General features: G+C 40.7%; 1 protein-coding gene across 1 annotated transcript; it reads left to right on the top strand.

Moving 5' to 3' along the window:
- Window positions 1-449: 449 nt before the first annotated feature.
- mov10l1 (Mov10 like RNA helicase 1) lies at window positions 450-14,431 on the top strand. The gene is made up of 26 exons (XM_061035818.1): window positions 450-553; window positions 667-854; window positions 1,107-1,266; window positions 1,794-1,906; window positions 2,087-2,274; window positions 2,529-2,669; window positions 2,929-3,228; window positions 3,751-3,948; window positions 4,023-4,137; window positions 4,484-4,661; window positions 4,748-4,818; window positions 4,913-5,004; window positions 5,096-5,151; window positions 5,788-5,855; window positions 5,938-6,010; window positions 6,081-6,262; window positions 8,191-8,337; window positions 9,700-9,821; window positions 9,905-10,004; window positions 10,439-10,585; window positions 10,710-10,883; window positions 11,056-11,205; window positions 11,368-11,475; window positions 13,420-13,560; window positions 13,674-13,765; window positions 14,153-14,431. Exons 1-26 carry the CDS (start codon window positions 454-456, stop codon window positions 14,178-14,180), a joined length of 3,432 nt encoding a protein of 1,143 aa, XP_060891801.1. The 5' UTR covers window positions 450-453; the 3' UTR covers window positions 14,181-14,431.
- Window positions 14,432-15,161: the final 730 nt, after the last annotated feature.

Here is a 15,161-nt window from a genome sequence, read left to right as displayed (position 1 = left end):
TTTCCTTTGTTCCTCTTGTTGTTTGTAATATAACTAGAACATGTTGCAAACACAAGCTTTGAATATAAAACTGCGTTTCCAGGCTAATGTTAACATCTGTGTAAGGTAGCAACACATTGGCTAAATTTGCATGGTACAAAAATTGTCTTGCATTTTGGACACTGTTGTTAGTCCTGGGTTCTGACAGAAATATGGCAACAAATACCTACATTTATTCGTGTGACTTGCTGGTCCATTTTCCCTTTCTTAATTAAGTTTTTAAAAAAAGCTGCGGTTGTCTTAATATGAAGCTAGCATGTAGCCACAACCAGAAATGACAATGCCTCGCTTCAATTCCATTGCTATGCTCATACCCAGCAGGAACAGGTTGCAAATGTTTGCGATGTTGAGAACTATTATTTTCTGTTTTCTTAGTGCGAGTAGCTGGCTACCTCGGCTATAATTTTTGCGGATATGCTTACTACTGTGCGATGTATGTTGTCCAAGCTGGTTTCTCCATTGTGGAGGACAGTAGTGGTGGATGAAGAAGAAGGGATTTTCCCTGGTGCAACAGGTAAATGCAAACGTATCTTGAATAACTAACCTAAATTAGTATTCTCCATTTCTAGTACATTTAGACCCTACATAATCTATACAGTGGTTGTTTGTATCTGTTTTGTTGGTCAGGCATGGAGGATGTTCGCCATCTGCGGGGCAGTGTGGTAACCCAGCTGTGCCTTGACCATGGCTTGATAGACGATGCAATCTACTTCACAAGTGGAGAGGTGTTGGGTGGCGTGTCTTTGAAGGAAGGGGACCTGGTGAACTGTATAGCATTAAGAGATGGTGCCCAAAGGGGGTGGAAAGCTGTACGGGTGAGTATCCTGTGGGTGGAGTAAAATTTTAACCGCAATATACCATCACTTCATAAATTATACTCCATCTCTCCATATATCAAAATCTCCTTTGCTGTCTTGCATACTATAGTTGGTGTTAATCAAGAGATCACACTCCTATGGATGATGTAAACTTTTGTTTTTCTATTGTATTTTTTTCTCTTGTAGCATTTCTGTAAGAAAAAAACAAACTTTATCATGATGAACTTACCACTTACTTCTATCTTCAAGGTGGAGAAGAGTGCAGATGCTTGGGAGGATGGAGGAAAAAACTCTCTTGAAAATGACAGTATGCAGCTGCGGCCTCTCATTGGTACAGTCACATCATTTGATAGAGATGGTGGCTACATAAACCAGACCACATACTTCCCACGCTACAGTCTTTGGGAAGGTAATTATTCTTTCTGTACATTCAATACTAAAGCATGATACTCTTGACCTAATGAGGCATTACACAAACTTACAGGGCGCACACACGCTAGGCAATCCGTACCATGCCCAAGCACACTTCATCCCTAAAGTTTGTTTGACTAGTGTGAGTGCTCCGATCCGCGCTCCAGCACAGTACACTTCCTTGGCCGTGGCACGCTTCAAAGAGGTGTGCTTCGGCACGGTACAGTCCATGCACCTGCACAAGCATGCGGATACTCAACGTTGACAGCCATCATTAAAAAGAAATCCCAGAGTGTGCTGGCTGCATCTAACTTAAATGACTCAAAATAAGCTATCTAGCAAAACTCCAGATTTTTTTTTCTGACTTTGGAAATGTGTCTGTTACTTTGAAATAGCTTGAAATGTGATTTGGTGTAAGGCCAGCATAACCGTCACACCCAAAAAAACAACAACTAGCACTTGAAGGCTGATATTGACTTTCGTGACTGCAGGCACTCTTTGTTGATTGTCTGTCCTTTTTGTTAGGTTATGAGCCAATGAAAGGAGACTGGGTCCAAGCCAAATATTTTATCAATCCAACCCAGTGGACCACCCAGGCTCATTCTGTGGCCCCTTTACGCTACTGCCGCCTAGACCAGGTAAAAGCATCAAGTTTGTACTCAATGCTAAATTAGAAAGACAGGTTTGCTCTTTATTTTGTTAAAGTGTTTAGTCTTGAAGCTAATTATTTTATGTTTTGACTTAAGAATTGTTTAACATTGTTTTTTATTGCCTTCTTTCTATCCTCTCCCTTCTGTTGAATGGTCATCTATCTCCAGGTGCGTGTGACCAGCGTGTATGGTAACAACGGTGTGGTAGATGACAGTGTGTTCTTCTGCCTGGACTCTCTTCTGCTGCCTGCCCAATACCAGCCATTGCAGGGGCACCTGGTCAACCTGGTAATGGTGGAGAGCAGTCAATCCTTCTACAGTTGGAGGGCTCTGTGCATGGCACCCTGCCTTCAGAGGTACAAACCACTGCTCGTAGACTTGAAGCTTTTCTGCACTAGTGACAGCCGTATTTAAGGCAAAGGCAAATCCTTTTTTTGCTTTGCCAAAACCTGAGATGTCGAAGTGTCAGTGTCACTATTTTTGCTAAATAAATGACTTGGTGAAAATTGACTAATTGTTAAAAAATTCTCTAACATAGAGAGAAGTCAAGTTATCTTCTATATTATGAATTGAGTGGTATACATCAGTAATGTTATGGACTTTTTTCCAGTTCAAGTATTTCTGCTACACCTTTCTCGGAGGCCAAACTTCAGAGCCTTTTAGAAAACAAAGGTGGACTGGAAGTAACCGAGTTTGGCCAGTTTGGGGAACTGATGATCGGGGAGGAACAGCAATTGGTGCTGTGGATACAGTGAGTGACCAAAGAAGAAAATGAATATACACATTCCGAGTTTAAACACGAAAGAACACATCACAATAAGCCTAAGAAAAATGGGAAGTAAAGTTATTTGAATAAGCAGTAGTCCCTGTCCAAGAAAATGGTCATAAAACTCTTGGCAACATAGTCTTATAATCTGTCAAATCTGAGATCTAGTGAGACGACTATTTACAGTTTACATCAGTTCCTCAGTATAATGTGCTGTATACTCTTCATCTTTCTCTTATCACAGAAATAAAGGTGCAGACACCCACAGGCTGAAGTGCTGCGACTTTGCTGGCTGGGACTCAAAAGAACAGTTTATGCTAGTTCCTTTCAAAGGCTCCAAACCAGTGAAGCAGAAACAACAACCTTCACAAGAAAACTGCTCCGACTCTTCAGAAAACCCAATCAGTGATGAAAAAGAGGTGGAGAAAGAAAATGGTGAGCCGCTGAAGGACACTATCTATTCTTCTGGCGTAAGGAGAGATGAAAGAGAAGTGGATGTTGCACCAGGAGAGAGGCTGTCTGTGGCTGTTGGCTGCCGAGCAAAGTAAGTTATTATTAAAAATATATGCTGAAGCCTATGAGAGTAGTTATGGATTAAAAGATGAATCTGGAACCATATTTTTTCTTCTCATTCACCTATGGCTGAAGAACCTTTCAGATAGGATGAAGTGGGCACTGTGCTCGCAGCAGTGTAGGGTGCCGATGGCGAGGGGAGTGCGCACATGCACAAATCATTGCCGCATGTCGCTAGATAACAGAAACGTTAGATTGGAAAATAGCTACTTTTTGGATGCACATGTATGTATCTGTCCACTATTCAGTAGAAAGCCCTGACTTTCTTATGCTAAGGAGGAGGAGAGGAGCAGTGAAGAAGAAGAGGGTCAACACACAGACAATGAATGAGTTCTGTGCAGCACCAATCGCATCCTATCTGAGAGGGCCTTGAGTGTGCTGTCTTAGCATACAAAGCCAACTAATCTCTTGTCATTATAGTGTCAAGTTTTCCTGTACAGCTTTTGCCCACGTGTTGTCTGAACTGCTAATTTCCATGTGGGAAACTTCTTAGGAGTCTGGGAAGCTGTGCTGAGCTTCTGTTGCTGCACTTTGCCTCTTTCACCATCGGGAGGCGCCTGGAGGTCACAGTGGGCAGTGAAGAGGAGAGCCTGCTGCAGCCCTCTGAGCCTTACAGTCCTTCTGATATCCGTCTCGTCTCAACAAAACCTGCACAAGTGATCACTGTATTTGCTCCAAAAGACCCACCAAGGTAAACAAAGGGCCTGTACGCAAAATTAATTATGTATGTCATATCTTGTCTGAAACGGACTGTTCTACTTATAGGCTTACTAAGCGACGGCTGCCCAACTTCTTACCTAACTACCCAGTTCCCCAGGCTCTCAGAGACTGTGTGGAGGCACAGAATGACGTGCTAATAGCTCAGCCGTGCCTCGGAGAGGTAAGTGTGGCAATGATGTACCTTGACTTGTTATGCTGGACCTTAAAATGTATAATAAGAAGCTGGAATAGTGCCACCTGCACAATAAATGTGTTATTTAATAATATATTAAAGCACTTTGTATAATGAAGTCTATTTATTGCTGTCTTAGACGCCATCCAAACAGGAGTGGACTGCTGGACCTCTTAATTTAATAAGTAGGGAGATGTATGATACTTAATAATTGTCCTTTATTAAGAGGGCACTTGCTTGGGAAATTGATTCCAGAGATAAAGACAAAGTCTCCCTCTAGTGACCAACTTAAAAATCACATTTTCCATTTCATTCTGCATTTTCTTTTTCTCAGGTGCTGTCACCGTCCAACATGCATTCACGTTTCTCAACCCTTCTCTGGCTGGAAGAGCTGCATGCAGAAAGGGAACTCAAGGAATTCTCAATCAACGGGGCACTTCTCAAGAAAGGAGCGGTCTACCTGCACCTAGAGGTCCTGGGCTTGGCAGAAGGCAGACCCAGTCTCTATATTGGTGAGGAGGCCATAAGCGGTCTTTCATAGTTGTTCAATGATCATAAAGGTTTGCATTTTATGACACATGTGGATTTTGGTCCGCAGGTGACAGAATTGTACTGAAGAAACCACGGAGTGACGGTTTGGTCATGGAGTATGTTGGTTATGTCACAGAGGTACAAAGGTTTTTTACACTCTCTTAAGTTCTCCTCAATCAAACATGAATGGCTTTGAATTTGGTTAAATGAAATGCTATGGTTGGACTCACAGATCAACAATGAGGATGTAAGTTTGAGAGTGAACTTAGACTTTCAGCGCAGCTACCTGGGCGAGCCACTTGATGTTGAGTTTACTTTTAACAGGTTAGAAAATGAGTTGTGTACAATTTCATATTTCACCCAGAAATAATGCTTTAGTTGTAATATGAGGGGTTTTCACTGCATGTGTTTTCAGATTGACTGTAAGGCGATGTCACAACGCACTTGACCAGACGAAACAGTTTGGAGAAAGTAAGTTGCATTCTTTCTTTTCTTTTTGTTGTACTGTGTGTTCTTCCTGGCATTCTAAACTTGATGGATGACGGTAATTAATTTTCAATTCCAATTTGACCTACATTCACATGCATTATACTGTGCTCTTTTGAGGTACATTGTGAGCTGTCTTAATGTTCATGATAGCCCTTTTCAGCTGCTTTTTTTTACAGCAAAGTTTCAGTTACTACACTCGGCCGTCATCACGTCTTTGTACATTAATATTGATTCCACAACGACATAATATTAGTGTCCCAGTCTGTGAATTCACATTGTGTTTTGGCGTTGCGGAAGCTCGGTACAGCCGGAACTCTGCATAGACACACAGTCAAACATGTACACACACACAGCGCTGCGTGTGTAAGTGTATTTCATGTATTTGTGATGTCTGTTTGATAGTTAGTTTTGTTGTATTACCTTTTATATGTTTTGGTTTGGTTTTCATAGAAGCCATTCGTAGGTTTCTACCACACGCACGCGCACACACACACACACATGCTCTAATGTTTCCTTTATGTGCCACGTATTTATATTCCTGTTAATTTAGAGGAATTAATACACTTCAAGATATTCTATTAATGTCTTCATTTTTATTCTTTTCACATTGTTGTGCAGTTCTCTTCCCCTCCAGAGTGACTATTCAGGCCCCTCAGTGGACAGGAAAGTGGATGGAGGACAAAGAGGTGAAAGAAATAAAATCAGACATCCTTAATGTTTTTTAGCCCAATGTGAATGTTGATTTACAAACCTGTCTCTTTAAATCAGACTCCAGCCGTGGAAAATGGAGCGGTGTCGAATTTATCTCTGGGCATGAAGTCAAAAAGCACACAGACCAAAGGTACAGGTATGAGGTTTTTTATATCTGACAATAACAATTATCTAATGACAAATGTTTACTCCTTTTATAGATGGTAGACTGCCATCTAATCCCATCCCCAGCAAAGGACAGTTCTTCAACACTTACCTGAACCCCCCTCAGAGAGAGGCAGTGAAAAGGATCTTGGCAGGAGAGTGTCGACCCACTCCATATGTTCTGTTTGGACCTCCAGGCACGGGAAAGACCATCACCCTCATAGAGGCCATACTACAGGTACTTATACACAGATCACTATGAAATATACTTCCTTATCTGGGGCTGTGTTCAGTATAAGGGTAAAAATCTGACTAATTTAATGAATATGAAAGTGAAATCAAAACAAACAAACTTCCAATAAAGCACCTTTTAATATAACAAACCTGAAGATCAAAATGCTTCAAATTGTGAAGATTCAAATAAAACAGAGAAAAAGTCAGAGGAAAATGTACCACTGTTGATCAAATTTAGTGCTTAACTAAAGAATTTCAACACAAAAAAATTAAACACCAATGAAAAAATAAACTCTAAGTACTTCAAGATATCTATTTAATTCCCCCTCAAGGTGAAAAGATTACTTATCAAAATAAAGCAACCCGAGGCAGGGGTTTCTACAGTTTAGGGTTATGAACAGACGATATTCCCACAGGTACATGTATAAGGCTTATAGGGAACATTTAAAGAAAAACAGAGGAGGACCTTATTGATCCAGCAAAAAATCTGAATTTTAAATAAAATTCTCAATAATTTAACAAAGAACACTGAAATCAATCTGGAATCACTGGTTATGTAAAAATCCTACCTAACTTTATACCGGATGTGGTTCAAGGTTTTTATCAAAAAGGAAAACTAGATTGTCGAAACAAAACAAAATTGTTTAAAATAAAGATAAAACAACACTTTACATGACACAATAACTGACTGAGTGTGTTGTGTGTACAACACTAAATAAAGTAAACAATATAACTGGGGAAAAGTCTCAAGTTTTCATATTTGTCAATTTATTTCATAAATGTGCCAAGTGACACATGGTTGGTGTATTGTGGTTGTTCATGTATAATTGAATACATTTTTTTTAGAATGGTGTGATGTTTTGAGTTTTTAAATACTTTTTTTCCCTGGTCCCTCTGGGTCAAGCCCTGACAGGCAGCCCATTTTACAACAAACTTAAAATTAACCGGGTGCAAAAGAATTGAAGTAATGAACCGTAAAGAAGTTATGATTACAACTTAACTGAAATTGAAAACAAATAGTCAAAATGTATAAAAAAAATTAAGAACTGATGAAACATTCAGAACTATTACAACCTTGGGCTGTGTTCACACTGGATTTCTTTTTTCAGAAAAAAGCGCTGCCTTCAGTGCCTTTTGAGCGTTTATGCGCGAGTGTTCTGTAACCTTAACAACGTGATCTAGCCTACGGTGCAACCGTGCCGGAGCCGGCTAGACCACGACGCATCAATTTAGCACAGAAAAGAACAAACAAGACGGGAAGTCAGACACAGATACAACATTAAAACATCCGGTTTATTTTCAGAATAAAACCCTCCATAAATCTTTTGATGGTTCAGAAAAACGACCGTTGGTGTGTTTGTTTATGTGTTTATAAGGTTTGTATTGAGTTTTCTACCACGTACAAAGTATTATCTCCTGCTGTCGCGAGTGAATCTGTAAAATTACCGCGGAAATTCCTTGGTCTCCGTACTCCAGCTGACGGCTGTGCTCTACGTGCTGCGAACTGAGAACGCAGCCGGTGGGTGTAGACGGATGAGGGTGCAGGGACCCGTAACGGACCGGAGCGGACATGCAATGCACACATATCTGGTGGAAGTTCGCCGTTTTTGGGTGCATGACATCTTTTTGGGCACCGGTAACTAGGGACGTAGATTACTACTCGTCCTGATTGGTCAGCTGTCAGAAAGGCGCTTGACGTCACCCAGCGCTTTTCTGAAAAGTTTAAATAATTCAACAGAAAAAGTCGTTGGGCGTCCGCTTTTTAAAAAGGAATCATCCTTTTTCCTTTTCCATAGGCTTGTATGTAAAAAAGGCGCTGACAGTTGAAAAAAGAAGTCAAGTGTGAACACGGCCTGGTGTGAAAATGTAATTTGTATGCTTGTCAAGCTAAGTCCCATCCTGGCTCCCATCATGTTGTGTCTCTTCCTCCAGGTTAACCACTTTGTGCCCAGTAGTCGGGTACTCGTGTGTACTCCTTCCAACAGCGCTGCTGACCTCATCTGTATCCGTCTACATGACAGTGGCTTCCTGCATGCTGCGAGTTTGGCACGTGTCAACGCATCCTGTAGGCAGGAGGAGGTACTGAGCTGCATTTGGGCATGTTGTTCATCAAACAGCTTATTTACAGAGTTTATGATCAGAAGTTGGGGGGGACATACTTACTCCTGTGCAGTGAGATCCTGAGTGGATGCCGATGCCACCAAGCAGGGCGGTACTGTTGTCAGTAATCCTTTTAGATAATAGATTGGCATTGTGATTAGGGCTGTTGAAATGAATCATTTAATCGATGCATCGCGATACAGGGACAGGACGTAATCGATGCTGATGAGGGTTAGAAAAAAGCATCTACTAACCGCTAAATGTGGTTGTTTTGCGCAGCGTTGAGTGAGTTTGTTTTACCTAAACACACACAGTGGTGTGTAATGAAAGTAACGTTGGCTAACAGAGGGATTTGTGACAGAAAACAACGTAAATTGAGTCCCGGTCCTGTGCTTGCTGACTTTCTGAGCAGAGACAGTTGGTCCTGCACGCTCAGACCACAGTGCTCCGCTGCAGGCTGAAACAGTTTGACTTGGTGTCTCTTTAGCCGACCGCAGCACGGATTAGCATCTTCATTACAGCTAAAGGTGTGTTTAAACGAATGCCTCGTTGTCTTAAGTCCAGGATAACTAAAAGAAGGGGGTTGTGGCGGTGACTCGTGATAAAGTGAGCGGCTGTATACACAGTAGACTCCCAACACAGCGTCATCGAGAATCACCGCTAATAAGTGCACCTCAGCTAAAGCTGTGTTCGTTCGATGATAAACACATTCTACTTCCGACAAGTTCTTCAAAATAAAAGTCTCCGGTCTATCTGAAGTTGAAGTGCTTTTAATGTGAAACATCCATATCAGGAATTGGGGTGTTTACAGCAGTAGCAACTTAACACAACTCATCTGGAATAAAAAGGACAGAAACAAAACTAACCCTGAACAAAGCTCACAGCTAAAGGCTACAACGTCCTGAGAAGGGAACACACAGTGACTTAAAAACATCTTTCTCTCGTATAATAAACTCAACACACAAACACTTGTACTTTTTACCTATACTGTAGACTACCTCGATAATGTATTAATTTTAACTTACAATGTAAAGATATTGATAATGACATTGTTGTCTCAATCACTTTTTAAATTATACAAAAGGAATTCATATTTATAAGACTGTTTGTCTCTGTTTATGAAAAAGTAGCCATGTGCAGTAATATAGAAAATTGAGGATGAATCGTGATATCGAATCGAATCATTGACTGGATAATCGTAATCGAATCGTAAGACCAGTGAAGATGCACAGCTCTAATTGTAATAATGTGCTCTTTCTGAATGTGACATTGGTACACAGCTTTATCTTCTAAAATGTTCATGCAATTGTGGTGTGATCATTTATTTATTTTATTTGTTAGTCCATCCCTGAGGTGCTGAGACAGTATTCCAGGGCTGGAGAAGACATCCGTCACGCCTCGTTTCACAGGATTGTGGTCAGCACCTGCTCCAGTGCTGGCATGTTCCACAATATAGGACTACAGTAAGACCTGGACTGTACGAGCAAGAGTTGTCAGCAGTCATGAAAAACCAGCTTTTGTTGACCAACTTGTTTTTTTCCCTCAGAGTGGGTCATTTCACCCATGTGTTTTTGGATGAATCTGGCCAGGCTACAGAACCAGAGGCCCTGATTCCCATGAGTCTGGTGTCCGAGAGAGATGGACAGGTCAGCACAATTGCACTCACAGATTCATCTCAGACCTGAAAGGTTTTGTTAGTTCACTATTGGGAATCCGATTTAATTTGTAAGTGCATAAGTTCAAGTGTCGATGCTCAAGAAGAACAGTTGTTTTGTGTAAGCCATCACAGTCATATTGTACATGTTCCCACCCTGTTCTTTTTTTCTCAGTATATTGCCAACTTCACAGATTTCTCACTTTGTATTTTGTCTCTGTTTGCATTTTGTAAAGGTTTCAAGAAATTATTCTGAATGTAGATGTGGTATTCTCTAAGAGATAGCTGATTTATACAGAAAGCAAAGAGTCTTGAATGAATAAATAACATCTGATCAACCTCTATTGACATTATGCAACTGTTGTGCTGAGCAGAGTGAGAAAGCTTGGTCCGGGGAATCTCTAATCTCCTTCGTCACCTTCTTAGATAGTGTTGGCGGGAGACCCCTGTCAGTTGGGTCCAGTGGTGAAGTCCAAGCTGGCCACTGCTTTTGGCCTGGGTGTGTCTATGTTGGAGAGGCTGATGGCTAACCCGTTGTACTCCAGACACGACTGGGGATACAACCCTAATCTGGTTGGTACACTTTATAATACATTTAATGTTGTATGAGATAGTTCCCATGGTAACTATCTAGTATTAGCATTCAATAATACTTTAATACAATCTATGAAAATAAAGATTTCTCTTACTCCTGCAGGTGACGAAGCTGATCTACAACTACCGTTCCCACCAGGCCTTGCTAACACTTCCCTCCAAGCTCTTCTACCAGGGCGAGCTGGTCGTTAAAGCTCCCAGAGTGGTAGTGGACGCCCTTTGCCAGTGGAAGACCCTGCCCAATAAAGGCTTCCCACTCCTCTTCCATGGAGTAAGGGTGAGTGGTCTAATCTTGTTTGGAAGGAGGCATTTTAACACAAACTGAATATGCATCCATACCGAGTTTACTGGTTAGTTTTGGTGAATTTAAATGCTTAAAGCATTATTAGGCTTGTCATGTCAGGTTCCCCGCTCCCACGTTTATGTCACTGATTATGCTTTGCTCCTAGGGTACAGAAATGAGGGAAGGTAACAACCCATCATGGTTTAACCCAGTGGAGGCTGTTCAGGTCATGCTCTACTGCTGCCAGCTGGCAAAGAAGCTCTACAACCCGGTGAATGCCTCTGACATTGGCATCATTGCACCCTACAAGAAACAGGTAAGACAGCACAGTTCAGTATCAGTGAAATGTGTATTGTGCATCCTGAAGAGCAAGATCTCCTTTTCTAGGTTTATTCCATAGCCAAGTCTAAGCTGTTGAGATGAAATTATGCATCTTGTACCCAACTTTTCTCCTGGTGTTTTGTTATTTTCTCTTCAGTGTGAGAAGATTCGAGTGCTGCTGGGTAAGGTGGGCTTGTCTGACATCAAAGTCGGCTCTGTGGAGGAGTTCCAAGGACAAGAGTTCCTGGTCATCGTCATGTCTACGGTAGGCAGAAAAAAAAGTATGGGTAAAAAAAAAAAAGTAAGAAATGTGAGGGTATGCTTTCTTTTACATGAGAGCTTTGTTTTTTATTAATTTAAATAAATGCAAAATACAGTGTTGTGGCTTCCCTGGTGGTCTAGTGGTTTTCCGGTCGTATTTTCCGCAAAAGCTCCAGGAAGTGACATTTTATGCACGTTCTCAACATCCTCCACAGCCAGAGGCCATCTTCCACACACTTCTACCCGTCTTAAGAGCTCTCAAAGATGGACAAACTCATCACTCACTCCTGCTTTCAGCCAGTGCCTGCCGAGACTGTCGTTTGTAGGAAGGAGAATGAATACAGACACACAGACTCCTTCACAGACTTTCACATGTGTATGACATCTTACCTCCTCTGTAAACATTATGCCGGTAAATATCCAGTGTTTCGCGGCCGATTACGATGCTCGTTTGTGTACGTACGAGCACGTATGACGAGCATGCGAGGGAGCGCAAGCAACAGGTTACTGGTGCAGTTCGCCTAATGGCCATGCGGTATCGCTACAAACGCAGTATTTTTGAAAGTTACATATAGCCCCTTTAAGATTTAAAGTTGTTTTTCAGCACCACCATGTGGTCAGTTATTGTAATGCTTGTTTAGAGAGATTTTTAATTTATCTGCACCAGGTTTGGTTATATTAGGTGTTGCACTTGTTTCCCTCCTGATAGATAAGGCACAGAAGTACATTCTAAACATTTCAATAACAAATAAGTTGCTGGAATCCCCGATTTATTTTTTTGCATAGTTTTTTTTATTTCGCATATCAAGTCAATACCTTGGTTGCAGTTTGTCACTTATTCAACATTTCTTTTTTGCATTTTCAAATGAAATGAAATAACTTCTTGTGTCTTTAACCACATCTCAGAGGCTTGTGATGTAAGGCACTTTTCATCTTCCAATGTCATGCCTTTTACACAGGGCTGTTTTCTGGTGACTGTACATGGAGACAGATATTTCAGTGCACATTGTTTCTTGTTTAGCCAATTGATAGTTGAGCAAGACATCACAATTTCCCGCATTTTTTAAAATGAGAATATAAAGGGAATTTGTACTAAACAGTTAAGTTTTATTAGAACACTATTTGTTTATGTGTTTTTAACTGGGTAAGAAAACTCCTCTTTAAGGAAAAATCACACAAGAAGGTTCTGTTGTGCGTAATACTGTCATGTATGAGTTTGCAGCAACACCTTGTTGATATTCAGTGAACACCACTACCCTGAGTCTGAGTTAGTTTTATGTGGCATATAGTCGTAAACAGTAATAAATAACAACAGATAGTAATTTCTTGTTTAATTATTCGCTCCATTGACTTGAACTAGACTTGTAACATAAATAAACATTTGTTTTTCGGCTCTCCTGCTACTTGATGTTTATCTTCATCTCACTGCAGGAAGTTCTCTAGTCCAATCAAAGAACCTTGTTTGATTTAACTGTTATAAAATGGTACAGCTTCTCCTTAGTTGACTTTAAATTCTGGATTAAACATTTAAAAAGCAGCTCATGTTTCCTCACCAAAAACATACAGAAAACATTAAATACAAGCCACGTTTACATGATGGAGAAAAGGCGACCAAAACCTGTTCTGAATTTAAACCCTGTCAGCATTTTTTCCTTCAGCTCCCAACTATGTTTGGTAAGCTTTCACCTCGCACCTTAAAATCACGACTGTATGAGGGTAATGCTGTATGATTTGTGGTATACTTTTTGTATAACAATATCTCTTATCTGAAATAATGAAGGTGTATTTTTTATTCCCAAAATTAAACATCAACACAAGAATGAACAAAAACACAACAACTTAAAATTTCGATCACAATAAAGCAAACCTGATTATGCTGTTTTTTCTCACTGAATAAGCAGAAAGAGTTATTATTATTCCTCAGTTACGTTATTCTCTCACAATATAGGTGCGCTCTAATGAATCAGTACAGAGTGATAATTTGCAGAATGTGCTCGGCTTTCTGGCAAACCCAAAACGCTTCAACGTGGCCATCACTCGCCCCAAAGCCCTGCTCTTAATCATTGGAAACCCCCACATACTCATCAGGGTGAGTAGTAAAACATTCTGTGTGATCCTATGGTTTATATAAAGTGATTTTATTAACAGTTGTATGTTGTATCCAGCCTTTAAAAGATAGTGGATATTTGTATTTCTTTCCAGGATCCATGCTTCAGAGCTCTGCTGCAATACTGCTTCATTAACGGGGCATATCTGGGCTGTGACCCCCCTCCCTCCCTCAGAGAAACTCCGATGTATGTAAACTAGTCAGCCATCATTAAGACTTTTTTCATAAAGTTATAATAACAGTAATCCAAATTCACAATCGCAAAGCTGTACTGTTGATGTTTCAAATCATGCTTTAATATCAGGGGAATGTATGTCTTAGCATAGCTGCCAGGCCAGTGTTTGCATAAAGAAGATAGTAGCCAGGTTTTGTACTTTAGTCATGTGTAATTTTGATTTAAAATTTGATTAATAAGTAACTGTAGGTATGATTTTAAGGATGATTCAACCTTGTTTTGTTCTAATGGAAACACAAGCTTTTATTTGCATTTCAAAGTGACTGCAAAATCATTGGCAGTCTTGTTTTGAATGATTTCTTGAACAAAGGTTAACGCTCTTTTTGTCGTCTGCCACAGTGTTTCAGAGGAGCAAAGGAGTGAATAACGGGATGATGCAGTCCTGGCTGGTGTTACTCAGCTCCATCCACACGACTGTCTGATCATGTTCTCAGTTGTTGTTTTTCCCCCTACACTTTCCTTAATGTGTCTCTTTCTACAGTTTACAAATGAAGCTGTATTTGTCTTGATCAGTGTTAATTAAGGGTATAAAAGGAGAAGCACATTTCTTGTTTCTTTGAAATCTAAGTGCTCATGTATAGAGGGGTGGAAATAAAAATGACTCTTGTGTATACTGCACAGCTATTTCTGTGTGATTATTAAGGTGGTGTGCTTGACTGTGCGTGAAATGTTTTTTTCAATGAAGCTATAACAGATCATGGTTAAATTATTGTTAACTACCTACGTCATAGCAGCTCTACTGTTATTATCTGCTGAGGCAGTACCATAATGCTACTAGATGGCATTGGCCTGAATATAAGAGTAGATTATTCCCAGTGCTTGAGTATCTGCGCCCTGAGAATGAAAAGACAGGAGAAAAGAACTCACTTTTGTTCTGTTGAGTGCATGTCTCTGGTTTAGAACAAGTCGATCCACGCATGTCTGCGGTTTCCGGGGTCAAGTTGTCTGCTCACCTCGGTGTGGCAGCGTCTGCTAACATGGTTGGAGACTGGATGTGACAATTGAGTGCTACTGACAATCTGCACAGGGACTGTCAGTCCTACTGGAGCCCAGCAGGATGCGGGGGGGGGGGATTGTTGGAAGAAAAGAGGCAAATGGGGGCGCAATCTCTTAAGTTAATGAGCCTCTTATGTGCAGGGAGGAGACAGCTTTCATCCGAGTTCACTGCTGCAGTGGAGGCCAGCTCAGACACCCTGTCCCACCACGCCTGTCTTTGATGTATGTCTGAGGTGTTTATTCTGCTGTCCTCCACTGTGTTTGTAGATTTGACTGTGGAAAAATATCTTAACTTAATAAACAATTTGTCATTACATATATTTTTTTTACAAATATAAGGCATACCAACTGA

This window comes from Labrus mixtus, chromosome 4, assembly GCF_963584025.1.
Source record: "Labrus mixtus chromosome 4, fLabMix1.1, whole genome shotgun sequence".
Lineage (NCBI taxonomy): Eukaryota > Metazoa > Chordata > Actinopteri > Labriformes > Labridae > Labrus > Labrus mixtus.
The sequence above is the reverse complement of the archived record's forward strand: the minus strand, read 5'-3'. Positions and strand labels throughout refer to the sequence as shown.

Bases quoted from the DNA above. Each gene is read 5' to 3' on its own strand.
- mov10l1 (XM_061035818.1), top strand. From the start codon at position 454: ATGCTTACTACTGTGCGATGTATGTTGTCCAAGCTGGTTTCTCCATTG. The intron at 554-666 runs GTAAATGCAAAC...TTTGTTGGTCAG, and splicing joins GATTTTCCCTGGTGCAACAG to GCATGGAGGATGTTCGCCAT. The intron at 11,206-11,367 runs GTAAGACAGCAC...TTTTCTCTTCAG, and splicing joins TTGCACCCTACAAGAAACAG to TGTGAGAAGATTCGAGTGCT.